The 22,588-nt window shown below is 30.7% G+C and overlaps 1 protein-coding gene across 1 annotated transcript in view; it reads left to right on the forward strand.

The window, feature by feature from the left end:
• Positions 1–22,588, forward strand: part of mmd (disintegrin and metalloproteinase domain-containing protein mind-meld) — a 2,100,572-nt gene that overhangs the window by 567,558 nt on the left and 1,510,426 nt on the right. Inside the window, exon 8 of the mRNA XM_089595760.1 lies at positions 13,430–13,633. Within this exon, the coding sequence (XP_089451886.1) occupies positions 13,430–13,633 (204 nt within the window). The remainder of the gene's footprint in view (positions 1–13,429; positions 13,634–22,588) is intronic.

Consider the following 22,588-nt stretch of genomic DNA (forward strand, 5'->3'; position numbering starts at 1 on the left):
TAGAGTCTGATAATCGCTGAAGAAAAAATTAGACAAGCTTATAGAAGGTTCAGGACATAAAGTTGGTCGACTTGACGAATCATTTCAGTTGCAATCGCTTCGTAGAACTCTCTAGTCAAGACGTGATCAGCGTTAGAGTAAAAAGAAAGAAATAAAGGAAACGCGTAAAAAAGATAAAAAAAAAAAAAAAAAACAATAAGAAAGAAAGGAAGACGGGACAGAGAACTGCAAGAGATATTTTTCGAAGTTACGTTTTTAAACATGGCTTTTTTATACAGTCACTCGTGCAAGTGCTTTAAGTTCAACTTTCTTTTGTTTGATACTTCACCGACTAAAACAACTATTACGGGAGTGCACTGAATTTAGTTTAAGCCGACATCATTTCTCATGGATGATTCGCCGATCGAATTTGTCGTACCAGGTGATAGTAACGAATACATTAATTTCGCACACACAATGCTCAGTCTTCGTGTGAAGTTGACCGTTAATGAAGATGAACAATTTAATGGTTATGTAGCATTTAAAATCAAAAAGGTGGGAGAAATAAGTACTTTTATGCCACCGTAGTTTAATCAAGTCGATGTGTTTTTAAATCAGAAACCTGTATCATCTTCTAACAATGCGTGCGCTTACAAAGCGTACTTGGGAACTTTATGAATTAAGAACTTGCGGCAAAATCATCCCACTTATCGAATGCATAATAATGTGACGATACAGCGACAAAGATGGATGATGTGTTGGATGCCAACTTGAGACTTGTCAAATGACATACATTACAACCAGCAAAGAAATCGATTGATCTAATTAGTCGTTTTTATTGTGATGTATGCAATCAGGAAAAACTACTTATTAATGACTCACTTATACCAAAGCTCCATCTAAGAGTACAGCAAAATATCTACTCATGCGTGTCGAAGTAAAAGCCGTGATGATGCTTTGCGATATTCTCAAAAACTTTAGAAAATATCATTTTGGGCCAGTCACCTGAGTGGATAATCGTCAGTTTCGTTAAAAATCAAACTTACAATGGCGATCACACAATAAATCCGTTAAATTTTTATCATTTCTATGTAGTTAATATGAATAATTTATACGTAGATGCTTAGCATTCCTTGAATTCAGGTACTGGTGCTCTTTTTCTCAATGAAGAAAATCACATCGATTATGAATTTTATCCCAACAACTAGCATCTCTTTGCTTTCGATTTAACACAAGATTTATTGGCCAATGAATGTTCTCATTAAAACCTGATTAAACACGGTAGCGTTAGATAAGATGTTCGATTTTCTGACGCTCTAGCTTCCGTTGTTAACTGTGTAGTGTATGATGAGCACGAGAATATTCTTAAAATCGATGTGTCACGTCGAATAATTGTTGATTTAAGTAGATAGATGGCACTACTAACCAGAGATTAGTAGGGAGATTGCTGACTGCCATGCTACGGAGTGTGCCCACTTTTTTTCAGTGGTTCGAGCGCCCCGCCGCGGCCAAGCGGCCGAACCAGGCGCACATTTTTTTTTTGGAGAAATTTTGGAGACGCGTGGAAGGGGTATACCAAATGTGCGCCTACGAGGAGAGGAGTGGAAATGTCGGCTATATAGCTGTATATATCTGAACGCACAGCCAAAGCAAGTGACGATACGAGTTTTTCTTTTTTGAGAGTCTTTTGACTCTGCAACCGAGTACTATGTATATATTTAACTGACTTGCTCTTGCTCTGGCTTCAATGTTATCTATAAATCTTATTTAATTAAATCGTGGAACTAAATGCTCATTAATTATATACACAGAATTTTGATTTTAATACATTATTTTTCAACTTTCCCGTACTCTTAAAATTCCCAAATCCATTTATGTTTTCAAAAAATTAACCACTAATTTATTAATTTCACACATCCTAACTGCTGTAAACTGTAGGACAAGCTCCGGAGGATATCTATGAACATATGTGACTTCGAAAGAATCACCTTCCGTCATTTGGATAGCTAAGATGGTTAAGGCTTATGCCCCTTTGTAGATTGTTTTGCACTTAAGGGTTCAAATCTACTCAATGGGAGATATATTTTTTTTTTTTTTATTCAATGTATCATTTTGTCTTCATTTCTTTTATTTATGTTTTGTTAAAAATATATATTTATATATATGTCGTCAACATTTTTTTACGGATACATCAAAACAAATTTAATTAATATCGTTACTTTGATACAAGGCAATTCTATAATTTTATAATACTAAAATAACTTTTAAGGATTTTAACATAATTTGTGTATTCTGAAACTCCTAAAAAATTGTGAACATCCTATTTACGACAAAAAAAAGCCAAAGGCAGAAAAAAACTCATACTTTTACTACGATTATATCAAATATGATCATTACCAGTAAAGTTTAACTTACATCCAATTATACGTGAATATTTAACTACGTTCATATATTATATTTTTGTGGTTATATTTACATTGCTTATCAATACCTTGTGGTTATTGCGTTGACAAAATTCGTACTACATATATATGTACAAAAATAAAAGTAGATTCTTTAGTCTTTATAAATAGTGCGTATTTTAGATTAAAGAGTCTTGCAGAGACTGAATGAAGCTTTTTTTATTCAACACATACTAGTTTCAACCACTTGTAACTAAGAGTATGGTTTAAAAACAAAATTTGTATTCTGTGTAAGCAATTAATCTTTTTACCTATAATCAATTGTTATTGTAATTTTTTAGAAATAGTTACCAAATATTTTGACAGTGCGTAAATCATATACAGTTAACAAAAATTTTTTTTTCTCTGTTTGGAAGGTGGCACTATATATATTTTTATAGATAAATAACTTCACAAAATATAAAAGATTTCACAAAATTGCTCTTTTAACTATCGCAATCGATCAATCAATTTTACATCGTATGCAACACACAATAATTCGCATAAATTTATTCGATTGTTTGTAGTTGATAAGATAAACCATCAAAAAACACCCCTTGCCACACAACGCAAGGCAGCTAATTTTTTTTTTTTTGTATTATAGTAACAACCGCATTGTCGGTATCTTCAACCACGTGACATAGGTTGCTTTTATTAAAAAATTCGCGGAACTTTCACGACGAGTAGCTTAACGTTAAAATCTTTAAAATGCCTTTTTCATAGCTCTACATATTAATTTTTGAGAATCATAGCTGAATTAGTTTATCATAAAGAAGTATGCACTTAAATACAGTAAACAATAATAGTTTGAATACTTCACGATTTTAAGAATAAACTGGAAAACTAGAATAAATAATTGGTCAATTTTTCAGAAAACTGTAGATTTTTTAAAGATCTTGCACTACAAATGTTAATGTTGATAATATTTTGAAGGGGTGGTCGTGGTACAGTCAATTTTAAAATTGAATTTTCGTGTTAGAAATGTCTTTGTTGTGATTATTCTTAACGAAATACGTAAATAATTTAAAAATTAGGTGTATAGAACAGAAAAATGCCCAGGAAAGTAAACACAAACGTTAAAACAACAAATTAACCTAACTTTCGCCTCGGACTGTACCACTATGTAAGTATTCTAGTAACGTTGTAACTGGACATTAAACTGTTATATTTTAAAAACAGTGAGGCTAGGCTTCCCCAATTTAAGTATACTTATTTCAACTATAATAAACCCTAACAATTTAATTTTTAAAAAGATTCTTAAGAAAATCTCAAAAGTTATGAGTAAAAACATGCATTTTCCGACAAGTCCATCTAAAAGCATGTGTATAAGTGGCCAACTTCGCTATTTTATTTCTCAAAAATGGTGTATCTAGGCTCTTTGAAATTTAAATATGTTATTTATGATACTAAAACGTACCTATACAAATTTTTTCAGAAATTTCTTAAAACAATGATATATCACAACATTCCCCGTTACTTAATCGAAGTTTTTGCTAGCAGAAATAGACCCAGACTCAGTTTTTACTAATATAGAAATTTGTAGTTAAGGAATTTTTTTAGTTCTCACAATTTCTGATTCTAAATAATTTATTACGTTAGCAAAATAAAGAGTCTTCTCAGAGTAATAGGCGTAAAAGAGCCTTTTCAAACTGAATATAAGAAAGAGCCTTTAATTTTTATTTCTCCGATTTTAAGTTTGTACTACATTTATGTGTGTATATATATAATTGATTTATAAAAATATATACATTACTGCCCTAAAATAGAAGTAAACAAATTAGTTAAAAAGGCATTGATATCTTTTTGTTTAACTTCTCGTTTTGCTCTCCACTATAGAATAAATGTGTGGATTCATACAGAGGTATACGAGACCAACTAAGAGCTGGGTAAGGAGCAAATAAGAACTAAAAAATGTCAAAAAATAATCTTGAGCGACGTTTCGTTGGGCTTAATTATACCAATCGACGCCGACACCTAAGTGCGAGTGTACCTCTGTATAAAAAGGCTTTTTCTTTTAGTTTAAGAGGACTTTATTCTACTCAAAAATTTAAAAAGGCTCTTTCTTGACTTTTACTCTAAAAATACTCTTTCTTGCACTCACCCGATGGTATCATTGTTACAAGTATTACGATGCTTTTCCTGCATTCAATATGAATGATTAAACTTCCTTTATAATCTACAGCCTAAAAATATACTTATTACAATCATCACCCTTAAAGGTAATTCATTTTTTTTTTTTTTTTTTTTAACAAAATACTGCATTATTATAAAAAATGTTTAGTCTCAGAATCTTGCCAAATAAATTTTATTACTTATTCGTCAAACTGTTCCATTTATTATTGTTTTTCTGGCTGTCAAAAAATAAATAAAAGTAGCACACCTTATAAACGATTTGCAAACAATTTTAAAATATTTACAAAACTATTTTGTATTGTGTTTATCTAATTTAGTTACTGATTAAAATTTCAACATTAGGTAAATAGCAGTAAACGGGCGGCTTTTTTTTGTCGTAAATAGGATGTTCACAATTTCTTAGGAGTTTTAGAATACACAAATTATGTTAAAATCCTTAAAAGTTATTTTAGTATTATAAAATTATAGAATTGCCTTGTATCAAAGTAACGATATTAATTAAATTTGTTTTGATGTATCCGAAAAAAAATGTTGACTACATATATATGAATATATATTTTTAAGAAAACATAAATAAAAAAAATGAAGACAAAATGATACATTGAATAAAAAAAAAAAAAATATAACTCCCATTGAGTAGATTTGAACCCTTAAGTGCAAAACAATCTACAAAGGGGCATAAGCCTTAACCATCTTAGCTATCCGAATGACGGAAGGTGATTCTTTCGAAGTCGCATGTGTTCATAGATATTCTCCGGAGCTTGTCCTACAGTTTACAGCAGTTAGGATGTGTGAAATTAATAAATTAGTGGTTAATTTTTTGAAAACATAAATGGATTTGGGAATTTTAAGAGTACGGAAAAGTTAAAAATTAATGTATTGAAATCAAAATTCTGTGTATATAATTAATGAGCATTTAGTTCCACGATTTAATTAAATAAGATTTATAGATAACATTGAAGCCAGAGCGAGAGCAAGTCAGTTAAATATATACATAGTACTCGGTTGCAGAGTCAAAAGACTCTCAAAAAAAAAAAACTCGTATCGTCGCTTGCTTTGGCTGTGCGTTCAGATATATACAGCTATATAGCTGACATTTCCACTCCTCTCCTCGTAGACGCACATTCGGTATACCCCTCCCACGCGTCTCCAAAATGTGTGCCTATATGGACATTTCCACGCGAATCCACTCTTCTTATACCCCTACCGTGCTTCGCAAATAAATGAAAAAATGTGCGCCTGGTTCGGCCGCTTGGCCGCGGCGGGGCGCTCGAACCACTGAAAAAATGTGGGCACACTCCGTAGCATGGCAGTCAGCAATCTCCCTACTAATCTCTGCTACTAACTACATATACTAACACTCACTGATTGGACATGACAATCGTCTCTTAGTTAAGTTTCTGTTGGTACTCTCAATTATACGTAAATAGCAATTAACCTTGTAGTCAGCATTCAGTAATTCAAGGTGAAAAAAGACGTAACAATTTTAAAAGAAGTTGTTAGCATTGCTTCGAATAATGACTTATCCGCACATTGGGTATTGATACTTTTTTGTCGCTTGCGAAAATTGAGTACAGAGGCGCAACCACAGAATATTTGATCATCCCAACATCATCATGGACTTCATTTCTTTGAGGGACTTTAAGGTACCTTTTGATTAAATTTTAAAAATTTTGAACGATATTGGCAGAAGTGCAAGAGAAATTGACGTTAGGGATTGCAAAAAATGGTACGATTTACATAGAATATCTTTTTGTTAAGTAATAAATTTGGGATACGAGATTAACTGTTGACCTTTAAAAGATTTGTCATTGGAAGTGTATTGTATGCATCTCGCATTAAAACTAAATCTTAAAAAATATTGGTTTGCCTTATATAACGCTCGTTAAATGCAATTTAGGCTCTATGAACGTAATAGACAGCCAACTGATACTGCAGATCCTGTTTTAAATCATAACGCGTACCATCGGTGTGTTCCCAACCGATCAGATCCCATGGGTGTTGACGAAACTGACAGCACTTGTCATTTACACTGATGATCATACAAAATCAGGTATGCATTGGGTTCCTATATATGTTAATACACGTTCCAATGGTTGTTGTTTTAAAAGAAATGGTGTTTAATCTTATGCACCGCAGCACATTGATCCATTTTTAAAAAATTGTAAAAAAGTTACAGTTAAATGTCTTCGATACAAATGTATCCATAAATACATTTGTAATTTGCAGTCTGTGCATTTTATAACGCATAGTAATGGATACCGACGTTACATTATGATGAATTTATAACATTAATGATGTCAGTGCTTCGTGATTCTACCTGTAAATATTAATAGTTTGTAAAAAATCTTAAACTCAGTGTTTTAAATGCACGCGGTACACGATCATACTTGTTTTAATGAACATTGTCCTGGATATTATCGATAAAATTTTTTATGCTACACGTGACTTACCACCTCTTAACGTTTTTCACCCCGTCTTTTTCGAGCTACGACGAGCATAAAAAAGTTGGATTATTTGTTAGTCTCTGACTGATTATACCATCAATACGGTTAAACAAAAAATTGCAGTTCCACAAAAAGAGAGTTAGGGATTTTGTAGTTATTGATCTCTCAAGCTTAAAGCAGTGTCAACTGTAACTTCTGCAAATGTTTTCAAGCTTTATAGGTTTAATAAATCATTTGGCAAAAAAACCGTAGTTGGTCTGGAATATAAGAACCTGTAGTTCGTCTAGTAAGTACTGATTTCGAAGCAATTCCTTTCAAAATTTTGGATTGGAACGAATTTAAATTGGCGTTTACAGACATTAAAAAGTATTTTACCATGGATGACAGCAACTTGCTGGACGTAAAAACTTATGGCTCCAACGGGTCTCTAAAGTTTATTGTAAATTATAACGATAAGGCTATTGAGCTTGAAGTAAGACGAAAACAAAGTGTGAGTTGTAGAGTTGTGGACCAATACTGTCATAGTTAAATTCTAAAAAAAGTAGCCTTTGATTGCTTAAGTTAATTATTTATCAACTGCATTAACTGTAACTTATGTGTGTTAAGTGATTTGTTGGATTTGATGATATCTGTGATGCAGAACTGTGTACTTTATATTTTCGAAAAAGGTTATTATTTATATAAAGCGCTAATCGATTAGTAGAAATCTAATATCGTAAAGAACATTGTAAGAGACATAAATAATACACATTGAGAGACTTTTTATGATAATTTTGCATTTATAGATACTGCGAAGATCAAATATTCAACAAGAGAAAATGTATGTGACTTTACAATAAACGTTGCGGCGTTTCATACAATAGCACTTGGAGAGGCTTTAGACTCCAGAATCAACCAGTAAATATACGTACCTTTGTTGTCATTAAACTATAAGTAACACCACATCCTCATAAATGACATTTATTTCAACGTCACGAACAAAAAATTAAAAAATTTTTGACTTTTTCTATTGGAGAAAACTATTGTGGTAAATTATAAAAAGAATACCCATCGTAAGAAAGAGGAAAATTGTATCACTTCCGTTAACTAAAAAGTATGAAAGCCCTCTGTTCACGCACAATATTAGAGAGAGGATCAATCCGTGGTGAATGTGTGTCCTCCACCCCGCATGCCTTGTCTTTGTATATAATGGAAAGCTCTCATCTAGGTTGTGGAGATTTGTTTTGTTGGACCCAATTCCTGCAACAGCTACTTCAATAAACCAGTTAATGATGATCTAAAAATATTGTATAGTAATAATAATGTCTCAGAAATCGATACTGTTGTTACTTCAAAGTTTATAAGTGAAATTGAGTTTCGTACGATTATTGTTAAGAACAGTTTTAACACTGTTGATGTTTGTTTATGGATACGAATTAAATTTTTGTATAGATATAAGAAATAAAATAGAGTCTCGCAATTATAACAACTATTGGGCTCAGACAAGCAGAGATTTCCACAGTATGTCATCACTAGGTCTGCAAATAAATAGGAAATGGGTGCACCCATGAGTGTGCCGACCGTATGCGTAAAAAAAAATTATTAAACGTGACCTATGGTTTTTTAAACAAAAAGTTCGTTTTGTCTTAAAGTCTCTCTAAAAGAGTCTTATATTCATTAATAATGTTAATAATGCAGGGCTGTCTTCTGTCTCAACTTTTAAAAACTAAATTGCATGGAGTATTTATAAAAAAACGTGTGACCTCAAGAAACATAAAGATTAAGTCAAGAGGGGAATTATTATATTTCTAACGCATCCAAATAATTGACAACTATTGTTCATACGGAAATCTGCTGAAGGACGACAGTTTTTTAAAAATTATGTATGATTTAGGCTGGTACATGGAGAGGGCTATTGATTGATGAAAAAGTAGGTCTAATAGGAACATAAAATTTGTGAATTTCGTGCAACTCATATGGCTTATTTAACACTGTATTGGTCTAAATGATTTCAACATCTTTTTACTTGCTAGGTAAAGTGTTGTTGTGATTACGTGTTTGTCATAGTCACTGAGTGAGTAAGCTTCTTTTAACCATTTTAAAAGTGTTAGAACTGAAAATTAAATTTCTCTTTAAAAATGCATATTTTAATTTTGATGGTAATTTTATCGGCAAACAGCTGATACTATAATGGGTGCATCGATTTCCTATTAATTTGTGGACCTTATTATAAAAGACTGTGAAGAAAGCTTGCTGTCTTAACTAAATAATTGCCATAATTACGTAGCTCTCGTTAGTTTCTCCTATGCGAAATAAAATATTATTCGTATTAATATAAAACACATCAGCACACCTATTAGTTTTTTTAGCAATAGTCATGCAAAACTGAAGTTCACTTATAAACTTTAACATTATAACAGTACTAATTTTCGGACATCATTTTTAGAATACAAAATTTGCAGGTTATCACCAACTGGTATATAAAAGAGACGTCTATGACTCCTACAGTTAATTTTTATCCTAACCGTCGTGTCGGCTACCGCTAAAAAATAATATGGCTTATAATTTTATAGACTGCACTATATTAATGTTGCATGCATTTTTCCACATCAACGATTCCTTTTTAGATCCCTTTTTGAAATAACTTTTTGAATAAGAATATTAAAGGTACGATTTCATATTAACGGTATAATTAACCAACTTTAAACATAACACATAATCGCGTATGTGCATCCTGAAAACTTTTTTTATCAGTCCCGTTTCTTCACAATAATTTTTTTTTCTTAATTAGAAGGAGTCTCAAAGTATATAGAACTCTTTTTTTGCTGATACTAAAAAACCCCCTAAATAAAATTAGGTAAGGACAAAACCGATGCGCTGGAAAATACCGAAGTCATATACACGTTTTCTTGCAGTAAATGTCCACTTTATTACTTTTCATGAAGGAACACATGCATATACAAAAAAAAATCAGTAAATACTTACAGTACTTTAAATTTGAAACACTAATTTGACTAAAATTCTTTGAAAATTTGCGATAAAAAGTCGAACTTTAAAAAACGAATTATTGCTGAAATTCATGATGTGTACTAATTTAACTAAAATAATTTGAAAATAAAGAAAGATATTGACTTTCTCAACAAAAATCATTCACTGTTGTGATGAATCTGATAGAACTGTAGATAGTGCTGAGTCACTGCCTGGTACTCATTTACGAGACTGATATGTATATGTTATAGTCACAAACTATAATATTAATTTAACTAAGTCTCCAACAAAAAAACAAATGCCACTATGCTCAATAAAATGCATTCACTGTTGTAGTACATTTTAAAAACAAAACTATATTACAAAGGATGCTGTATCACTACTCGGCACCTATTGATAGTGCTTACGTATGTACCCGGCACAATTAAATAACGTTTGACTATCATATTGATCGCATGTGTATGGTGGTAATAAGTGTCTGTTTTCACTTGAAAATTTGTTATCGTCCATTTCTTGGTGACCAACATTTTACTATCTCTGCATATGGGTGATTTTGCCATGAGTGTCTTGAAATTCCTTGAAGAATTGTTGAAAAAAAAGTTGGTTCTAAAAACTATTTTTTGTAGAAGTTGTACTGTAAACACCATCTACAACAAACATTTTAAGCGATTCTCCTACAAAGATTTTTTGGTCAAAAGATGAACATAATTTTCCCCATCCACCTTACAAACACTAACATGCAACACTTTGCCTCTGTCAAAGTAGGGCCCTACTCCAGTGGGAATCGTTTTGGTGGGCCAAACTATTGCAACAACTACTTATACAAGGGATGTCCTTAAGTTTTACATTAAATTTTTAGTGGAACCACCTACAGCCAGTAAAAAAAGATTATACTTAATCATTTTAATAACCACACTTTTCTGATTTCCAAAGCATTTTTCCACAAAAACAATATCAGTTTTGTGAGACAGTATCTGCTTGACCACTACTATCAAATCAGTTTTACTAACAAATACATTAAAGGTAAGAACGTGATGTGCTTTGATACGTTGTATGGAAGAGCACCTGAATGTACAGAAAAAGGACTTGGTGGTTTCCGAGCATACTTTGAATTTTAAAAAACATGAGTTTGATTGAAAATCTTTCATAACCAGCAATAAATAGGTGAACTTAGAAAAAAATTATCACTAAAATAATGAATATCAGTTTAATGAATAGTACTCCTTATAGAAGGAAAGATGTTGATTTCCTCAGCAGAGTTTATTCACCGTTGTAGCAAATGTGGTAATACTATAACTATCACTGACTCACTGTTTGGTACTGATTTACGAGGCTTATATGTATACGTTACAGTCTCAAACTTTTATACTTATTTCATTAACTATACTTTTATAAAAAAAAAATGCTTATTCTTCTAATAAAATTTATTCACTGTTGTAGTGAGTTTCAAAAATAATATTGTATTATAAGAGACGTAATAACACTTCCTAGTACATATAAATATAAACATGCCACAGTTTTGTATGAGCTTATTCGTCTTAAGGGTCTGTTGTCACTCCATAATGTGTTAGCGCTAATTTTTTGGTGATCAATATTTTACAGTTTCTGTACAGAAGTCTAATTTATGATTTTTCTTTATTTTTTCGAATAATTTTTTTTAATATTCTTATAATGATGGCTCTTGTACGTTCTTCGGTGAATACTGTTAGTCTGATGAGGCTAGAAATCCTGTGACCAACAAAACGTCACTTATCGGAGTAAATCTTGTGTTTACTCTCTTTATCTGGTCCTTAAGCAATTGTTGTAGAAGTTTTAACTTATTCTAAAGTTCTGTAAAGTTATTTAAACTTTTTTAAGTAATTGGTTTTCCTACTATTTGATTTATGTAATGTATAGAGGTGTACTTATATTAAGCAACTTTCAAATTGTTATATTTACTCCAATTCTGTTTAGATGTTCTAATAATATTATAAGACTTCTTGATACTTCTTTAATACAAACCACGCTTGGAAGTCTACTGTTAAAATAATCTTAGTCTTTAATATTTTACTTACCAATTGTGAAATATATTGTAAGTAATAACTATAAAATAAACAATCACTTAGTCACAGTAAAATCAACTTGCATGCTATGCTAATGGTCTATCTGAGTGGTTAACAGAAAATAATTGTAAATGTTGCTTGATTTTTTAACAAATATTTTTCGTAAATTGTTAACTTCATCATAGGTTATCGAAACTTTATTTTATTGACCATCCAATTATTGGTTGTACCTATCTTTTAAAACTAATTATAATTTCATTATGAAGCTGGTCATGTACTCTTTTTTTTTTTAAGAAGTCCTAAGTGATCAAGATTCATTAAATAAAGAAATATCATGCTCTTTGAATTTAACAAACAATTTTCTTGTCATCTAAGGTACTTATCCTATCAAAGATACCAAAAGAAAAAATCCTTAAAATTTTTTTAAAAAAATTAGAAGACACACACAAAGTCTCAATTTTTTGTTTAGAGGCTAGCACTCTAACTTCTCATATATTCATAAAGATTTTTCTTTGTACTAATAAATTTAGATAATAGTGAAAAAATACAGTTCTCAGTTTTTTTTAATATTTTGAAAATCTTGTTTGTTTGTGTTTAAAACATAATTGCATGAAACAAAATGAACGGTTATTTTTATGTACAAAAGCTATAAAAGAAATTGTTAAGATTATTTTTATAATGCAAAAAAATATATTTTTTAGTGTTAAGATTAGTTATATTCAGTCGGAATCTACTAAAATTTAACTGTTGGCTAACCTGCAAAACAAACTAACAGTTCTAATAACAACACTTTGAAACAAATTTTTTATTTCATATTTCAATGTCGTAAGATAATGTTTTAATGATATTTTTAAGCTTCTTTTGTCACAAGAAATAAGAAGCAAAAACTTTTGTAGTACTTGTTACACAGTTTGTATTTCCTTGTCTATATTGCAAGATAATGCTGTAAAAATTAAGTAGCAGAATTACTTTATAGTTTAAAACAAGGACTCAGTTACAGGAATGTATACTTAACAACAAAAAGCTCGGTTTCTAAGATATATTAATAAGATTGTAAAAGATGTAACAATAGTTTAGTTTAAGTTAGTCAGCCCTTTTTAACTCTAATTATGTAGCGTAGAAGAGGTAAAGGAATTCTTTAACCTCAAAAAACATCTCTGACTTTTTTCTTTAAATATCAAATATTCTCTTTTATAAATGTCTCTCTATCACATTAGGATAAAGTATAAAAAGAGCAGCCATAGTATTTATTTTTGCCAGGTCATGATAAATCATATTCTTTAAGGTAACAAGCAGGTCCATGTAGACATGTAGTTACAACAGTTTTTCAGGCAGAAGCTTAGTTTAATGCACAAAATAATATCAACAAGTAAAAAGTAATTTATATAAAAATACAACTACATATTAAACTATCTTTTAGCAGAAACATCCACACCTCATATTTGAAACCAGAACTACCACTGCTAAAGGGTGTGGAAATTCTGGTAATTTGGAGTGGCGACTTCAGTCTCGTCGGCAAAAGAATTTTATAGAAATTACTAATCTTATAAAAAAAAGATATAAAAAAGATGTTCGTGAGGTTGCAAAGTATATCGAAACTGCTTTGTTTATCGACAAGACAATGGTATTGTATATCTTTTACGTCATTATTAGTCTTACGGGCATAAATGTGTATTAGTTGCTCAGTACTTATATAGATTTAATAAACACAAATTTTAATCTAAGATTTAAAGGTACAGATACGTTTGTCTAAAATTACCAATATTTAATTTTGATTTTTGTGAACGCTTCCATTTTTCATTACGAGGTCACATAACTCTAAAACAAAAATAATTGAAATATAAGGAATTGTCACAATATGACCATAATATTATAGTCATTTTTTAATGACAATCGATGTCCGTAACTCTTACTGAAAAAAAATGCAAATGTTATGGAGATGTGTACCAAAACAACAATTTTTTTGCTACGATAAATACATCTTACGGCTAGGTATGCTGTTCAGTATAATCTTAGTATAGAGGAAGTATGAGAGTTGAAACAATTCAATAACTTCAATATTAAGCTTTATGAATTCTTTATTACAGGATATGTCATGACGCACTGTATCAACCTTAATTGAAAACATTAGCTCAAATTAAAAAAAAAAATTTTAGATTAGAAAGATTTTGAAAGTGGAGCATTTATTTCGACATTTTGTGATCTTTTTATTATAGTCTTTTTTTTCCTGTTACATTTTCTTGATTTACTAAATTTATAATAAATGATTAAACCTAATAAGTATTATTTTTAATTTGTGGAGTTATTATTAACTGACGTTTCTTATTTTTTTGATATAAATTATAATTTTTTGCTCCTATACAATTTTTAAGATTATCTGTGAAAAATGTTGTACATTTACTTGTATCTTAATTTGGTTAGATAATGTTACCAGACCACTACTGTGCATATTGGAGCATAAACTTTACCTTGTTGGCACCTTTTAGGTAGTTAAAAACGTTATGATTGCTTACTGTTAAAGTTAACTGTAAATATTTCATAATTTAAAAAAGCTTTGTATAATACATTTAAGGTAAAATGCCCAATACTTGGACAAAACTAAAACTCACACCGATACTTGGACAGTGAACAATCAGTCATTACAGCAAATAAAAAAGAGATACTTGAAAAAACGTAATAGATTAGTAGTGCTATGATTATTATTAATGATAAACTTAAATTTTTTAATTAATTTTAGCAAAATTTAATACGAGGGAATTCTAAGTTTAACCATAGGCACCATAGAAGTGCGATAATTTTTCTCCGTTTTCTAAAATTTTTATAATAGGTAATGCTCGTTAAAATTAATCTAATACATTTGTATACATGTTGTATAGTATTATTTTACAATTTTGACATTAATGAAGAATATTTCAAATGTAATCGTGGACAAAAACATTTTTATAATTTAAAATTAGCTGTCCAAGTACACCTCACGATTTCGTAGTAGTTGGACGAACGTGGAGCTCTTGTCCAACTTCAGGTCATAGGCACAAAAACGTCGTAGCCAGTACACGGACATACAATCAAAGAAAAAAACACTGTACTAATCAGTTTTGTTGTTAAGGGGTGCACCACTTTAACAGAATTGTTTTTTTAATGTTTTGAAACGTTAACCTCCAATTTACTGTAAATACATATAAAGTATGGGTTCTCGAAAGAGCAAAAATGTTTTTAAAAAAAGTAAAAGAATGAAAAAAAAAGTGGAGGTCATACAACAAAAACAAAAAAAATCAAAAGAAGAGAACTAAAATAAAAAAGTCAGTAAAATTGGTTTTACACTATCTCACTGATAAAACAATTCAAAAAACTGAGTGAGAACTCAATTAAGTTAGACAATTTCTTTGCAGTTGAAGAGATGCAGTTTCTCCAAAAGAAAATTCAAATCAAGAAGGAGAAGTGTGATTCCACTTAATTAAAAACATTTAAAATTAAAATGCACCCTGAAGAATTTATTTTGTATTTAATAAATTATGTTTGAAAAAAAGATTTAAAATTTTATTTACGAATCTCAAGAAATAAATTTGTTATTATTTACCACCTTCGTTAACCTTTTTTCGTTATAAGGTATTTATCTAAATATATACGTTAGTTTTACCAAGTACTTGCACCTTATCATGATTTATACAGCTGTAAAATCGCTTAAGTTAGTATTGTCCAAGTACTGCTTTCCAACTTGTCCAAGTATTGATTGCCTAACTACTCCGATAAGTTGACATGTTTTGAAATGTACGATAACTATTATTTAAGAGCTGTCTTAAAAAATTTTGTAAGTGTTATATAACCCTAAGGCATCCTAATTACAAGTTAATATTAGAAAAATATTAAAGTATTGCATATTAACTTCTATATATGAGCGTTAACGTAAGTTTCAAAAAATCTGTCCAAGTATTGGGCATTTTACCTTATAATGTGCTGTAAAAATTTTTTGTGTTAGTTTAAAAAGTCATCCTTCGATTTAAACTAAGTAGAATGCTTTGTCTATAAAACGTGCTCCTATTATCTCGAAGTTGTGCAAGTATCTCCATGCATCTTGTATTACCTTATGTAGGGCATGTGTCATCAAATAGCTGTTTCAATATCTCAATTGTTTGTCTGGTATAACTTTGCATGAAACATACCGCTTAGTTACTCGGTTGTTTAAAGACAATTTGAAAATTGAACTAAAAATGTAATAAGGTAGTGGATATGTTGGTCCATATTTTTTTAGACTTTTTGGATCTTTTAACAAGGTTGTAGCAATTATAAAATCATTCGTATAAATGTTTTTTAGTAGAAAATTTAGAAAGTTACATATTCCTGATAAGGTTTAAAGTAGATAAGCTATGGAGACTTCAGCCCAGGTGAGCTTGAATTGCCAGGCGATTTTTGCCCACTTCCTCTCCACGGCAAGCGGATTCCTCTTTTCGAGTAAAGTAGCCTCTCCTGCAGCCAATGTGTGAGCAGGAGCTGTGGCTTACTCGCACTTATTTTGTGTGTCCTTCTTTAGGTTGCGTGCACTGTTCATTCACTTCACATTATAAAGAGCACACATACATTTGTAGCCTCCACTGTGATTTGTGCAAGTAGTAACTCATTTTGAAAATTCAAACGGTGGATAGTCTGTCACATCAGTGACCTTAAAGCCAGATATTTGAAGCCACTCTTTTTTCTAAATTTCCAATAACATATATCTTCGTAGCATGTTCAAGATTCTCCCGTAAAACATTTCCTACCTCCGTATACCTAATTTTTTCTGTGTCCCAAGTTAGTCCATGATAGCAAACTTTAACGTATGAATTTTCATGTTTATACTCTTGTGGAAATTTTCAACAGGTAAAGGGTGCTTTAGAAAAAACTACTTATGCTACTGTATCGTAAGTATTAAGTGAAAAAATAGCCAGTTCTTTGAGCCCATAATTATTAGCTGGTTTTTTGAGACCTTGCATGTCAACAAAACACTTTATCTTTTGCTACTATAATATTTAATTTTATTGTTTTTTCATTTTTTCATAACCTTTATTTTGGAGGACAAAACTTTTTGTTGGTTGGAAACTCATCAAAGAAGTTTTTCAGCCCAGATTTATTATTTCCATCGTCATTATTTTCAGTTCAGATTTTTTGATACTCAACATTAGTTGTGAAATCACTCATATATGGCTTATGTGATGTATTGAATAAGGTAAGACTTATTGAACATATCAATTCTGCAACAGGTTAACAATCTTCATTTTTCGATTTCCGTTCAGATTTGATTTTTAAACATTTATGTCTTTCTTTTTCTTTCTCTGCATAAACTTTTTCCACTCTTCTTGTCATTATTCATCTTTTGCTTTTCTTTTACGACAGCTGCTACGGTGTAAGTATTAAGAAACTTGTGTAAATATGTATAAGGTCAATACAAACCTTTGCTAGCATCAATTTATTTTCAACCACCAACGATAAAAGTCACTGCCTACTGGTCGCTTTTTAGTTAATAAAATATTACAAGTGCTAATCACCAAACAACCCAGGTGGCTTACTGGTCACATCATTTATTAATAAAAAGCATTAAATAATAAATCAAGTGCCAATCAAGGGCAATCAATAGTGACCAGTGATCAATAGTACCCTGGATAGTCTGGTTATAAGCAATCGCGTTATTACTTAATAAATTTCATCAATTGTTAAAATGATCAGTAAGCACCTCAGGTTGTACGTTGATTGGCACTTGCATTTTTCAATAAATTAACAAAGCAACTAGTAAGCTACCCAGATTGTGCAGTGATTGGCGTTTGTGTTATTTCATGCATTAACAAACCGACCAGTAAGCGCCCCAGATTGGACTCAGATCTTTATTAATAATAGTTGGAAATAAACTGATGCTAGCAAAGCTCTCAATCGACTTTAAATATTTTTACACAAGTTTCTTAATATTTCCACTCATCAGACTATACTGAACGATACTATCACATAAAATAAGGCAATACACTCACGTATTGGCAGGAAAACTTGTATGCAACTTAAATTTCAGCCTCACATCTACTGGTGCATTTTTCAATCAGTTGTTTTGTTTGGAACGATCAAGGACAATTACAAGTATTGGATTAAGAAACTAGTGTTTGCCTAGTGAAGGTGCACAATCTTTGCCATAGAATAATTTTAGAATATTGACATAAATATAATGTAGCAATGCATACTGATTATCTGATATATTAAGATTCAGAGCACCATCAGTATACTGTTGTTAATTAAAATAGAGTTTCACATTTCTTCTATTGCAGTGATCAAACATTCGTATCTTACATCTTTCTTACATCTTTTCGATTTTCTTGGTTAGTTTAAAGGACTAAAATAACGAAACGTAGCTTTTTTAACTGAATAGATGTTTTAACTGTCCATGTATGTTTGGATGTGCTAGGTATTACAGAATACTCGTATAATTTACAAGGTCTAATACTTATAGAAATAAGCTTATCTTTTTGCAGATAGTTTAATAAACGAGCTTTATGAGAATCTGACATTACCACATAGGGCATTAGCCACTTTAGGTTTAATATATTTTTTAAATATCTTACGATGGTTTTTAGCAAAATCCTAAATCATATTTAATAGGAGCATGCTTTTAAAGAAGCCATTATGATAGGAAAGATTATCATCTTCTTCCTCAACATCAAGCTGATCTGTATTTATCATAAATTTTTGATTACAACAAGGAGATTAAAAATTTTTCATAAAAGTTTTGAATCTAACATATTTGCAGTTGTCTACCTCTATGGCCTTATCTCATATCTAATTTCTTTAAATAAGTGGCAGATACTATGGTCTATAATGCAGTATTTGCTACTACTATACTTCCATCTGCTTTGACCAATCTTCCATAAGCATGTGAATAACTTCTGGATGGTAAGACACAAATTTTGATGTTGAGTTAAAATACGAATTTCGTTGCTGTTACCATGTGTTGATGATGCATACAGCTGTTGACCGTAAATCTCATAGTGCGCAATAGATTCATCAAATAAAACTAGAGACTAAGTACTAAAAATCTCTTTTTTTTATGTACAACAAAAAATTTCCAAATTGTTTTCACCTGGGTCTCACATTTTTAGTCCGAGACTTCTTATAAATGTATGAAGCTCGTTGTTGACTGATTCCGGAAGCACATATTCTTTACATCAAGATTTACTATAGCTGTTTCAGAAAATTGTGTGCCGCTCGCAGATAAGTTGTTTCTCATAAATATTCTGCAACAATGAGGAATTTCCAAGATTTTAGCATGTTTTATTAGATCTACGTTGGTCACAGCTTTATCAGGTTATTTTACTGCTTTAAACTTTTTTTTATTTTTTTTTGTTTTTTCTTAAAACCTTTTCTGATGTAAGGCTTTAAAAAGACTAATAATTCAGATTGATAAGGTTTAAGATACAGACTTTCCCTAAAAGCAATAGCTTACATATTTTGATTATGTCTTTCACTCTACTTTTAAAACATTTTTCTTCGTCATATTCTTGTCCTTTCTTATCCCTGAACCAAATTTCCTTTTTAACTTTATAGCACCGGTCACCAAAGTGGCTGCTGTTTTTTGATCAATACTTGAATCTGAAGCTCTAACTCTTTGCCAAGCCTTATTAGCTCAAATTTTATCAGCTTGGTATGTAGCTTTTGAATCTTGTCAATTTTTTTAACATGCTGTATCATGCTTTTTACTTGCTGCGTCCAACAGATTAACTTCTAAATCTTCTCTATCAAGATGCTTAGCAAGCTTAGTACCTGACCGCAATATTGATAACCAGACAAATTAAGCTCTACTATAATCGAATTTGTTATTTAATTTACAAGACCTCGTTTTCTCTTACGCTGCAATGATGCATGGTGATGTTTATTTCCCAGTGGTTGAAAAATGACAAGTCGTCAGCGATAATAAATATTGTATTTATAGTATTAAAATTCGTTGCAATAATAAGCTTAAACTATAAAAATGTTTTGCTATTTAATTTAAAGATAAGTTGTAACTTAATTTTTATACAAAATAGACATGAAATTTAAAAAACAATCCATAAATTCACAAGTTCCAGACTTTAACGCCATTGTAAGACAAAGAAAGCGTTTTGATTAATATGGTAAGGTGTGCCCCCATAGTATTTGTGCTATATTCTGCGGTCTAGGTTATTGTGGTTAAACAAGTTTTTTAAAGATTCATTAGAGCCTGGTGAAGAAAAATACTTACTTTTCAGCAAAGACGATACATTATTCTCGCTACATGATCCTTATTAAATTCTATAAGGGTTTTTGATGATATTGTTTGCGAACAATAAAATAATGTAAGGGCCTTTTCTATTTGGGTGGACACAAAAATATTGACTGCTTTTCTGTTAATTAGTCATATGTTTAAGCACTTAAGCAGCTTGTTAGGGATCGTGTTAATTTTTTAGTTTTATTTTATTAAGACGAAGTCAATTTAAGGCATGTACATAATTATCATGTAAGCTTAGACATGCCACACAATTAATTCAAAAATTTTTGCTCTAACGGCAGGAATGACTTTAAACATGCGTTTGTTGTTATAAAAAAGGATAAGCAAATGAATAATAGTCGTGACAGAAATGGTTTTGATAATTGTGCTGTACATTTAGGACACACCTAGTGCGTTCATTACAGTCTGTTGCAAGACATTGGAGCATTATCAGTATGATCATCATCATTATCATCATCGTTATCATCATCATCATCATCATTATCATCATCATCATCATAATCATCATCATCATCATCATCATCATCATAATCATCATTATCATCATCATTATCATCATCATCATCGTTATCATCATCATCGTCATCATCGTCATCATCATCACTGCCATAATCGTCATCATCGTCATTATTGTCATCATCGTCATCGATATCATTATCATTATCATTATCATTAACATCATTATTATTATCATCATCATTATCATCATCATCATCATCATCATCATATAGTATGAACAAAAGAAGGATTTTCTACGTTAGTTAGTAAAGGTACAGGAGACTGTTCAAAAAGCGTACAGACTATTAAAGTTTCTGAAAAATACGGCTGAAAAAGTGCTTTGAGACATTTCAAAGCTAATTACAGACCTCCATATAAGAATTTCTGTTGAATTTCTGTTACGCACAATTATTTTAATAGTAATAACGATAAAGAAAATAATAAAGTTAATAAAGAAAAGTCTTTACAAATGCAGAAAAGTTAAATGAAAGTGATACAAAAGTCGAGTCTTCCACAAGTGAAAGTGATATTAATACTGATTTACATTGTGCTATTCAAAATAAATCTTTTGATTGAGGAAAAATTAGTAAGGATTTATCAAAAAACTTTTATTATAAAATACTTGATCAGAATCAAGAAGATTTGTTAGATTTGAAGTACGGAAAGCGAAAAGAATATGATGTGTACAAGCTTGATGATTCACGAATAGACTTTGGAAAGAATCGTATCAGAACGAGCAATATAAATTATCTGATGAGTCAGGGATTAATATAACTTCTTATCAAAAAGTATTCTTATAAATTTATAGTGGTACAAGATAATTTGGGAGATGCCTGCACAACATAACCCATTTTCAATGTTTATAAGAATGAGTTTAAAAAAATAAAGCCATACGAATTGATGATAGCAACAAGTTTAATAAAATTATTTCTCTAATATCCGATACCATGGTCTGCACAAAAGACGGCTCATTGCTACCTTCTTAGACTGCTTAACTAACACAAGTAAATTATACACATTGTAATGATCTTATTAAGTAAGTAGATCGTTTGCGCTTATCAACAGCTGAAAAGCCAGCAGGAAATACAAGCCATGACAATGAAATTATTTTTATCATGAAAAATCTTCAGAAGAAAGGATATTACATTGATGTATACGATTTTTGCTTTAGTATTAAAATGAATGTCGATGTATTCGGTCGAGAACTAGGTAAAACCGAAGGCAGCAGCCAAGATTCTCCTGGTATTAAATACAAACTTACCACAGATTGGCAATATAACTTAGATAACAAAAGACCGTGCAATATTGGAACACTCTTACAGCCTTAAAATGTAGTCAATTTTGCTTACTTAGTTGAAGTAGTTAAAAGGCGTAAAAATGAGACTGCTTACGAATTTTTAAGTTGAATTTACTACAAAAATTTCCATTAATTTAATCTGATAAAGTAAATTGAAACTTTGATAATTAATACGTAGAGCAAATTGTTAAGCAACTTCATAAAGTAGCAAAGCGTAATTATCCTAACCGAAAATTTAACATCTGTGGTTTAGATGAGACTTGGCAAGCAGACCTTGTAGAGATACAGCCTTACGCTTGTGAAAACAAAGGGTTTGGGTATATCCTTACAGTAATAAATGTTTTCTCTAAGTACGCATGGACTGTACTCATCAAGAAACAGGAAAATTTGTACTTAACCTACAGCAATTTTTAAGAATCTGTATGTGAGCAATTCAGTATTAATTTAAAAGACTCGACGTTTAAAAAAATTCAGTTTGCAGGGCAGCTATAATTGGCTAAACTTGTTACAAACGTTTATTAAATTTCATA

This window comes from Copidosoma floridanum, unplaced genomic scaffold (assembly GCF_036245765.1).
Source record: "Copidosoma floridanum isolate Cflo_tuat_1 unplaced genomic scaffold, Cflo_Japanese_pri ptg000027l, whole genome shotgun sequence".
Taxonomy (NCBI): Eukaryota; Metazoa; Arthropoda; class Insecta; order Hymenoptera; family Encyrtidae; genus Copidosoma; species Copidosoma floridanum.